The 10,848-nt window shown below is 38.9% G+C and overlaps 1 protein-coding gene across 1 annotated transcript; it reads left to right on the top strand.

Annotated features, from left to right (window-relative positions):
- The first annotated feature begins 361 nt into the window (after positions 1-361).
- Positions 362-5,088, top strand: LOC103722627 (vacuolar cation/proton exchanger 1a-like). Its single transcript, XM_008813247.5, has 12 exons — positions 362-736; positions 873-940; positions 1,676-1,704; positions 1,826-2,022; positions 2,157-2,375; positions 2,566-2,697; positions 3,527-3,643; positions 3,726-3,779; positions 3,874-3,990; positions 4,280-4,370; positions 4,508-4,575; positions 4,743-5,088. The coding sequence occupies exons 1-11, from the start codon at positions 443-445 to the stop codon at positions 4,567-4,569; spliced, it is 1,380 nt and encodes a 459-aa protein (XP_008811469.4). The 5' UTR covers positions 362-442; the 3' UTR covers positions 4,570-4,575; positions 4,743-5,088.
- Positions 5,089-10,848: the final 5,760 nt, after the last annotated feature.

Genomic DNA, 10,848 nt, shown 5'->3' with positions numbered 1-10,848 from the left:
GGCGTGCCGTTCGCCCACTGTGACCGGGCTTGCCATATCGGACACCGGGTGAAGCTTCGTGGAACGTTCGTTATCCAACCCTGTTGTACTTTCCATAACTGCCGAGGCCACCTTGCGTGACGCCAACCTTTCCCTCACTGCTCGAGCGACGTGGCAAAATATCTGTGCCTTCCGGGACACCAAAACGGAATCCCCCAGGTTAGTAGCGTTTCTTTCGTGGGATTTCTGAGTGTCTCTAAGATTCCTGTCCTCCCATAAACGTCCTGAGGGCGAGCGATATAAACCTGGGGAGGGGGGAGGTGCAGTGGGAGGAGTACGAGTACGGGTACGGAGTACGGGCAGGTGAGGGAAGTGGGAAGAAGTTGCAGAGAGTGGGTGGGTGAAACTGCCCGGTATCTCGTATTCATCCTCTCTCTAAAGGAGGGGCAGCCAAGCGGCGACCATGGCTTCGTCAACGGCGTATGAGGCGGGGAGGAGCCTCGAGGGAGGCGACTTCAAGAGCGGGCTGCTGCGCCACGGCCACAGTCACGGGCACGGGCACGGGCGGACCGCGCACAACATGTCGTCGTCGTCGCTGCGGAAGAAGTCGGATATGACGCTGGTGTCCAAGGTGCCCTTGGGCTTCTTGCGGAGCCTCCTCGCCAACCTGCAGGAGATCTTCCTCGGGACGAAGCTCTTCGTCCTCTTCCCCGCCGTCCCCCTCGCCATCGCCGCCCAATACTTCCACTTCGGTCGCGTATGCCTTTGCTCGCTCTCTCTCTCTCTCTCTCTCTCTTTTCTTTTCCCTCCTCCTCCTCGTCTGAGCCGCCATGGGCACATGGATCTCTCTGGCCTTCTAAAATAGTTATTCCGCTGATCCGATTATGGAACAGGCATGGGTGTTCGCGCTGAGTTTATTGGGACTGACTCCTCTGGCTGAGCGCGTGAGCTTCCTCACCGAGTAAGTTTGTCTCTCTCGTTCTCGGCCATTCGTGTTTGTTCCGGGAATCGTCGGCCAGTCCGCAGACAACAAGCGCACACCTGAAAACAACCCGAGGACAAATCTCCATCTGCGCTCATTTCTGACCCCGTCAAACGTTAAAAATATAGTAACTGTGATAAAATAGGAATTGTAATAGTGGCTGTATTGGACACTATTATTCTGCTATCACAGTTATTTTTTGACGTTTACACTGCTTACTGAATAAAATATGATATTCTAAAAACTATTTCTTTTATAGCCGAAAGAAATATCTTTTATTTGACAAGAAATTATTTCTTTACTAATATAGATCATTATTTTCATTATAATAATAAATAATAGCTTGTCTAATAGTCAGTCTTGTCCCCAGGCACTCAAATATAGATTTTGAGTGGGGGTGTATTGCAATCAAATTACATTGATATTCATACTGGTAAAATAGCTGGCAACTTATTTACACTGCGATTTGCGCACTTCGTTAGCACTGCTACATAGATTGGCTCTATAAACACTACGGCCGAGTTAAGAGAGTTATTTGTTGCACCAAGGAAGAGTTCATGACTTTTTGTTAAGCTAGCTGATTTCTAGAAAGCGATGATATTTGGACACTAGATGCACATCCTTTTCTTTCTTATTTCACCGTGTCTTTCAGCTATAACATGTCATCTCATCGACTGACCTAGTTTCTCCCCCTACCTGAATACGATTCTGCAGGCAAATTGCGCACTATACTGGCCCCACTGGTATGTACACTCTCTCCATTCCTTAACATCATGTCCATGTTTTTGTCTGGATTGCTTGTAATATGATTTGAAGCATGCGAATCGATCTCTATGTACTAAAAACTGTGTAATGCAACTGCAGTGGGTGGTCTCTTGAATGCCACATGTGGGAATGCCACAGAATTGATCATAGCTATATTTGCATTGTATGAGGGGAAGATCGAGGTGGTTAAGTTATCCCTGGTGGGTTCTGTCCTCTCCAACCTGCTGCTTGTCCTTGGCACCTCGCTCCTCTGCGGTGGCATCGCCAACCTTCGCAAGGAGCAGTTGTATGATCGAGTAAGTTGTGGAATAAAATGAGGTTTTGTTGCACCTAATTCTGATCTATATAGCCTACTTGATTTTTTCTGATTCTGCTGCCAATCCCCTGCTACCTTGCCTCCACCTTTAATTGGTTGTGTTGTGTTCTGCAGAAGCAAGCTGATGCGAACTCGGGCCTTTTGATGTTGGCTGCCTTGTGCCACTTGCTGCCGTTGGGGTTGAGGTATGCCATAAGCTCTGGTGAGCGCGCAGTGACCAAGGTTCCAATACTGGACTTGTCGAGAGCATGCAGCTTTGTCATGCTGTTTGCCTATATTGCGTTCCTGTTCTTTCAGTTGAAGACTCATCGCCAACTCTTCGAATCGCAAGAGGTGAGTTACTTGAACCAACCCCTTTGCTTGTCATGGTTGATTGCCATGCAAGGCTCCCATGCTTAAAGGCCCTAAACAACACCAACAGAACTGTACCACGTTGTTACAGCTAATTAATATCAGCAAATTATCCCATTGATTTATGTTATGTTCTCCTTCCTACTTCTAATTCCTTTCATGTTGTCGGCAGGAAGATGTTGACAATGATGATGTGACCTCTGAAGAAGAGCCGGTCATTGGATTCCCAAGTGCACTGGCTTGGCTGGTGGGAATGACGATTGTGATAGCAATACTATCTGAATATATTGTTGGCACAATTGAGGTAAAATTCGCCACTCAATGTTCCCACACATCCTCTCTCTCTCATGTGCGTGCATGCGTGAGTTTGTGTGTGGGGATGGGTGTGGGTTTGTGTTTGCAGATGCTATCTGGTTACATATTTACTAATGAAATTAAAAAATGAGAGAGGGAACGATTTGACTATTTCTAGCAGAATGCTCAAGAGTTGTGTAAAATTATTCATGCACAATGATCAGTGAAATATAAAGTGTAGTCTCTCAGAAGAGAGGTAGACACCATTCTAAATTATCTAATCTTGAAGCTTCAAGATTCCATGGTGTGATAGTGAGTAATATAAGGATGCAATTTAGCAATTCAAGTACGGGCAACACAAATGTAAAGTTACATGGACTCTTGAGCGATTACGCATTCTCTTGAAATTGATTTTCCTATGAAGTTGCATAGAAGATGGATTTATCTTTTAGGGATGCCAAGAATTTTCAATGCAAAACATTCTCTGTAGTACGTAGATGGTCTTTCCATACATGTACAGAACTTTTTGTTGCTATTGAAGAAATAAATGGCTAGGTTGCTGTGGGTATGCATATGGAGTCTTCTTTCTTTTTTCTTTTAGTTCTAATTTCCCACTTGTCATCTCTCCCAATTTCTTCCTCTACTGTAGTGTAGCTTTAACTCATCCTGATCTGGATATAAGATTTTTTATGATGAAATATAGCATATCAATACAGTCGGCTCTCTCATGCTTGATGGATTATTGCATTCTTCTTCAAAAGACTAGTAAGATTTATTTCTGTTTTGCTTATTTTATTGATAACTCCAATAACCATGGCATTTTTCATTTCCTCATCTAGGATGCTTCAGAATCTTGGGGCATATCTGTAAGCTTCATAAGCATTATCTTGCTACCCATTGTCGGAAATGCTGCTGAGCACGCGGGTGCCGTCATATTTGCTTTTAAGAACAAGTTGGTCAGTGAATACCAAGTGCTCATATTCCTACATGATTTTATAGAGGCAAAACTAAATGCTCATACATGCGGATATGTTGCAGGATATCACACTAGGAGTTTCCTTAGGATCAGCAACTCAGGTCGCCATGTTTGTGGTGAGAATTTAAGGAGCTTGCAAAGCACAACCTAGCTAGCTTCCCTCTGTTGATTAAGGAAGACTCTATAATAATTTTTCTTGACATGATTTAGGTTCCACTAAGTGTGCTTGTGGCATGGATTATGGGAGTCGATATGGATCTTGATTTCAAACTATTAGAGACAGGCTCATTAATCTTGTCAATATTGGTGACAACCTTCACCCTTCAGGTAATTTGATCGTTCATCAAATTTCAAGTTAAATAAGATTGTTTCTCTTTAAATTGCTGACTTATATGTATCAAGTTCCTATAGAAAATGTATATCAGAAGATATCTGATTGTAGCTAACTTAAATTTGGACTAGATTTTCCTGCAAAAATAGATGGTGATTGATAAACTGTCCGCATAAATATTTATCCACTGACCACCTTTTATTGGCTCTACTTCGTCTGATTCTTATTGCCCTGATATGCGTATTTTTGCATTCACAACATGGGTGATATATATGTGTTTTGCAGGATGGGACTTCACATTACTTGAAAGGAGTTGTTCTCCTACTCTGTTATTTTGTCATTGGCGCATGTTTCTTCGTCCTCAAAACCCCACCAAGTATGTGTCGATCAAAGAATATTTCATCAAAAAAAAAAAAACAAGAGTTGATCAAAGAATATTTGCGCTTCCATGTGTTGCTTTATCCAATTCCATCTAGTTCTAAGACATTTCGTTTGCTTATTTTGAATTATCAGATCAAACAAATGGCATCAACTCGGGTTTACTCTCAACAAAATCAGGTGCCGTGGTTGCGTAGTATCAGGCAAGTTTCACTTTGGCATTCAGGTCATACATGTATTCATAGCATGCATATGTGGCGACATCTGCATACGTATGCATCTTCTAACAAAAAATTATTGCTAATATATATGAAGTACAAGTTTTTGAAGCATTCTGATATAGTTCGTTATGCCCACTGTGAACTTGCAGACCATGTTGTTAATTCGACCGAGAAACATGGACCTGGACAAGCATTATCAACTTTCAGAACCATTTTTCAACCCAAATCACCTTGCTGCCCTGTCATTTCACTTGAAGGAAACTTTTACAGTGAATCAGAGCTTGGGAAATTTCCAAAGGTCAAGACCAGCCATGAATGCTTTTCAAAGAACAGGAAATTTTAAAGAGACAATTATGATTTTTTTTTCATCTATGTTCTGTAAAGTGGTTTCAATTTGCATTTTGGGTGATGTAGAGATCGCATTCGTCAGTCTCTACTGCTTGTTTTTCCTTTCAACTAATTTAATAAATGAAAATGGTTGGATTACTTTTTTAAGATATTTGGAAAAAAGAGGGTCGCCCTCCATATTCCTCTTAGAAAAAGACGAGGAAGAATACTTAAGAAGAAGGTAGTAGAAACTCTCAAAAACAAAGTTTAGAAGAAGGATAATTTTTATTTAACTCACACCATACAAATAGATGCTTACAACCCTTCACATAGACTTCATGTGACTCTAAAACTTCATTAATATTTCTAACTCATTACTCTTTATCCTTAATATTTCTAACTCATGACTCTTGATATACCTATGATCTATAACTTTTAAATCTCTAATAACTCATGACTCTTCACATTCTACAACTTATGACTTTTAACCTTTTATAACTCATGATGACTCTTGTGACCCTTGGCCTTTCATTTTTTTAACCTTGACTTGACTTTGACTGTCCAACTAGGATGCTAGTTGGATGCCACATCACTATAGGAATCAAGTTTATTATCCAACACCCCCCTTTAAACTTGATTCTTCTCCTCCATCAATTATTCCAAGCTTGAATTTTAATTTTTGGAAGGTGTCAACTTTGAGAGGCTTGGTGAATATATTTGCCACTTGATCTTGAGATTTAACATGTACAAGCTTGATCTCCTTGTCCTTCACGTACTCTCTTATAAAATGATATTGAGTATCAATGTGCTTGCTTCTTTCATGATATAAGGGGTTCTTGGCTAGTGATATGATAGATTTATTGTCAAGGAACAATCTTGTAGGTTGTTTTTGTAAAAATTGTATCTTCTTTAGTAGTTTTCTTAGCCAAATTGTATGATAAACACCGGAGGAGGCAGTTACATATTTAGCTTCACATGTAGAAAAAGTAACAATTGATTACTTCTTCGAACACCATCCGAATGTAGTGTCTCTTAAGTAAAATACATAGCCGAAAATACTTTTTCTATCATCCAAGTCTTCTCCCGAATCGCTATTCGAGTAACCTACAAGACAAAAATTTTTGGAAGAAGAATAAAATAAGCCTTGTTCAATAGTACCTTTGATGTGGCTAAGAATTCTTTTAGCGGCCTTCAAGTGATATGATTTTGGCTCCTCCATATAATGACTCACAAGTCCAACTCCATATAATATATCCAGCCTTGTGCATGTCAAGTAACGAAGACTTCTAACTAGGCTCTTGAACATAGTAGGATCAATTTTTTCAGTATCACCATACTTCGTTAATTTTGTGCCACATTCTATTGTAGTGTTTGCCGGATTACAATCTTCCATCTTGAACTTTTTTAATACTGCCTATGCGTATTCTTCTTGTAAAATAAAAATGCCCTTTTCAGTTTGCTTCACTTCTATGCCCAAAAAATAGGACATAAAGCTAATGTCTGTCATTTCAAACTTCCGAATCATAAATTTCTTGAATTACATGAACATGTTTGGATTGCTTCCTGTGAGGATCAAGTCATCGACTTAAAGCAAACAAGAAATATATCTCCATTTTTGTTCACCTTACTATAGAGTGCATGCTCATAAGGACTCTTCATAAAAATTATTTACACGAAAGCAAGAATCAATTCTTTGGTTCCACGCCTTTGGAGCTTGCTTTAAGCCATAAAAAGCCTTATTTAGCTTGAGAACTTTCTTCTCTTCTCCTTTTTTGAAATAACCTTGTGGTTGTTCAACATATATTTCTTCATCAAGAAAACCATTTTAAAATGCCGATTTCACATCCATTTGAAATATTTGCCATTTAAACTGAGCCACCAAAGAAACTATCAATCTAATTGTTTCCATATGAGCAATAGGAGCAAATACCTCTTCATAATCAATACCATACCTTTAACTATATCATTTGGCCACCAACCTTGCTTTGTACTTCTCTACATCATCTTGTGCATTCTTCTTCATCTTGTATACCCATTTTACTCCAATTGCTTTGTGCCCGTCCATTAAAATAGCTAACTTCCATGCGTCATTTTTTTCAATAGCTTTAATTTCTTCATCCATAGCTTTCTTCCATTTGTGATCCTTAATGGCTTCTTCAAAATCTACAGGCTCACAATTGGCAAGAAGACAAACAAGAGTCAGATTATTTTGATTTTCTGTTACCTCATATATTTCACTTAGTCTTCTTATTTTTCTTGGCCTTGAACTTGGTTCTGCTAAGAATGAAGATGAAGATGAAGATGGTGTAGGTGCTTATAACTCTTCATTCCTTGGTTGCTCTTCTTGAATAAATGTGCCGGATTGCCTTTTCTCTTCTTGAGAACTCCAATCCCATATGCCTTCTTCATTAAATTCAACATCTTTACTAACAACAACTTTTCATTACATGGATTAATATAATTTATACCCATTTAAGCAAGCATCATAACCAATGAAAACATATTTAGTACTTCTATCATTAGGTTTAGTTCTCTTTTCTTCCGATAAATGAGCATAAACAGTACTTTCAAAAACTCTTAAATGAGAAACAATAGGCTTCTTACTAGACCATACATCTTGTGGTGTGACATTCCACAAGCCTTTTGTAGGGTATCTAGTCAAGATGTAGATGATACAATTTACTGCTTTGGCCCAAAATTGCTTTGACATACCTTTGCTTTTCAACATGCATCTTACTATATCAAGAATACACTACAAAAAACTTGGACATTAGCGACGCTTTTTTTGGCTATTAGCGACGCTTTTAAGCGTCGGTAGAAACCATCCCGACGCTTTACAAAGCGTTGGTAAAGCGTCGCCTATGCTACAGTGGAAAAAATATTTTCCGACGCTTTTAAAAGCGTCGCTAATTACAATTTAGTGACGCTTTTAAGCGTCGCTCTTTCCCGACGCTTTAAAGCGTCACCCTTTACCGACGCTTTAAAGCGTCGCTAATTACCATTTGCCAAGAAAATTACCATTGGCAGTCTGCATCTTCTCCTCCATTCCATGGTGCTGATCGAACACAAAGAGAAATATAAACAACCTCCCCGATCGGTACCTTCATTCCATCCATGTAGAGTGGTTGGGTTTGGCTATATAAACAGTTCTTTCTTTTTCAGATCCACCGATGTGGGACTAAAATGAGGTGGTTTTTTGGCTTCCGACGATGCTTTTAACGACGCTTAAAAGCGTCGTTATTTAACAACGCTAAAAAGCGTCGTTAAAGGCGTCGTCAATTACATATTAACTTTGAGGACGCTTTTAAGCGTCGTCATTAGCCGACGCTTTTAAAAAGCGTCGGCAAATGTTGACGGAGAAAAATTTTTGCCGACGCTTGGAATAGGCGTCGGCAAATAAGAGTCGGAAATTTTCTTTTTTGGTGTAGTGATAGTTCTATTTCTTTTTTCCGCAACTTCATTTTTTTGTGGAGACTATGGAACTGTTAAAGGTCTACGAATTTCATTCTCTTCACAATAAGCTTCAAATTCTTTAGAAGTAAATTCTCCACCTCTATTAGATCTCAAGGATTTAATAGTATAACCACTTTTTTTCTCAAAACATATATCTTTAATCTTTTGAAAGCACTAAAAGCTTTCGATTTATTTTTCAAGAAATAAATCCATATCTTTCTACTGAAATCATCAATAAAAGTGAGAAAATATCTGTGCTCACCGAAAGAGGTAGGAACAATTGGCCCACAAATATCTGTGTGTATAAGTTCTGGTGACTTCCGTGCTCAATATGTTGCTTCATTTGAAAAGCTCCTTCTATGATATTTACCGAGAAGACAACCTTCACAAAGCTGCTCTGAATCTTCTATGAATGACAATCCCTTTACCAAATCATGCTTACATAAAAACTTTAAACACCAAAGTTAAGATGACTATATCTCAAATGCCAAAGCCATGATGAATCTTTAAAACAAGCCTTCAAACACATAGCAACTTCACTTTGAATGTTTGGAATAAACATTCCATTATTTGTCATTTCAATATTTGCAATCAATCTATTTCTTGAATTTCTTATAGCAAGAGTATGATTTTGCATTTGAAAATTATATTCTTTCTCCAAAAGTTGCCCCAAGCTCAAAATATTATTCTTCATATTTGGCACATAGTAAACATTAGAAAATAAATGTATGAGTGTCTTACCAGAATTTTAGAAGAATCTCCAAAAATAACTTGACCACTGACTGATTCATCAAGCTCCGCAAATAAGCTCCTTTTGCCAAATATGTTATTGCTTGCTCCAGTATCAAGATACCATGCTTCGTCTTTATTGCCTTGCTCTCCTTTATATGCTAATAGTTGAAATGGCTCTTCTTCTTCATTGCTCTTTTCACCATAATTAACCTTCTCATCAACTTGATTAGTAGTACTCCAACAATTTGAAGAGTAGTGCTCAAACTTCGTGCAATTATAACATTGAATATTAAATCTATCATACCACCTTCTTCTTGAGCAGTATACTTTTGATTCTTTTGGGAGACACTTTGTGGAGGCTTTCCAGTTTGAGTCACAGACTCGTCAGCCTGAGAGCAGTTCTCGACCCACATCTTTTTGGCCAGATGATGATTAGCTCGAGACCATATCTAAACAGGTGGCCGTTATTCTTGTAGTAGCTAGGGCTTCGATGCAACAAAAGAGTTCTGAGGCTACATATATGGCTTCTTCCTCGGACATGACACTAGTGCCTCATATTTCTACTATCACTTAGATGCCGACTGAGCAGAGTTCTGAGCTTGCATATCTTCGAAGATCGGTCACTAGGCTTTGTGAGAGAATGACAGACTTAGAGAGAGAGGTGAGAAGATAGAGTTGTTGGGATTTGTATCCTAAATGTCAATTGTCAGCATATTAATGATTGAATTTTGTAAATGAATTGACAAATTAATAAAGTGTTATTTGGCATTATTCATCATTACATGTTCAAATGAACTCTTATATGATGAAGTCCTTAGGACTTATTTTATGATAAAGGAGGATTTATCTTTAAGTCCTTAAAACTGTTCGTGATCAAATGATATGCTGTTACCAGGACGACAGCATTATCGAGATTAGGTCGTTGTGTGACATATACGTTGGTTGTCCTCTTAACCAAGGAGTGTGGAGACACTGGTATGCCACACAGGTGAAGTGTAGGAGTACATTTCACTGAACGTGACCAATTCCGGAATGCTCTACTGTCAAGAGATGTTCCGAGTGGATATGGGTATAAGTTTGGCCCTCTGACCTGAGATCGCAACCTGTGACTAGTAAATAACTCACTGTACTTTGGTACCGGACTACCTGAATTTCTAATTCAGTGACGGAAGGTCACTGGGTGCAGTCAAGTACTTGCGTAGTCAGTTGTGAGTCGAGATAGAATTGACCCCTCCTGGAAACAGGAGATAATGTCTTGTGATTAATTTAGCAAAACCTTGGCCAGGATAATCCCAGTGAGGAGTCACGGGATATCTAAAGTTAATCACATAATGGATGTACTAATTATAGGGTTAACAACGAGCTCTAAATCATCCTGGCATTAGGAGTCAAAGGGATTGAATTATACAGTAACCATAGTCCAAGATTCCGGAATATTTGCTTCGTATATATTCGGCCTATCCGGACGTCAGGTACCATTACTAGATGGTCACATCGATTAGTATAGAAAGATGTTCCTATACTACCGGCTTAGGTTTGAACCTATGAGGTCACACGTATAAAAGTTTCTAGATTGATCAAATGGCTGATTGATGATTAAGAATCATTCAGGGATAATTTGGTCAATTCGATTGACAAATTATCCTAAGCAAAAGTTGCATTAAAATAAATATTGAATTATTGGAGGATTAATTAGCAATTAGATTGCTAATGAACTCAATTTGATTAAGTAATTAGGCTTAG

This window comes from Phoenix dactylifera, chromosome 2, assembly GCF_051530095.1.
Source record: "Phoenix dactylifera cultivar Ajwa chromosome 2, Ajwa_hap1_PhDact_Kaust_v1.1, whole genome shotgun sequence".
Taxonomy (NCBI): Eukaryota; Viridiplantae; Streptophyta; class Magnoliopsida; order Arecales; family Arecaceae; genus Phoenix; species Phoenix dactylifera.
The sequence above is the reverse complement of the archived record's forward strand: the minus strand, read 5'-3'. Positions and strand labels throughout refer to the sequence as shown.

Excerpts from the sequence above, each read along its gene's own strand:
- LOC103722627 (XM_008813247.5), top strand. The coding sequence starts at position 443 with ATGGCTTCGTCAACGGCGTATGAGGCGGGGAGGAGCCTCGAGGGAGGC. Across the intron at positions 1,705-1,825 it reads GCACTATACTGGCCCCACTG|TGGGTGGTCTCTTGAATGCC; the intron begins GTATGTACACTC and ends ATGCAACTGCAG. Across the intron at positions 3,991-4,279 it reads TGACAACCTTCACCCTTCAG|GATGGGACTTCACATTACTT; the intron begins GTAATTTGATCG and ends TGTGTTTTGCAG.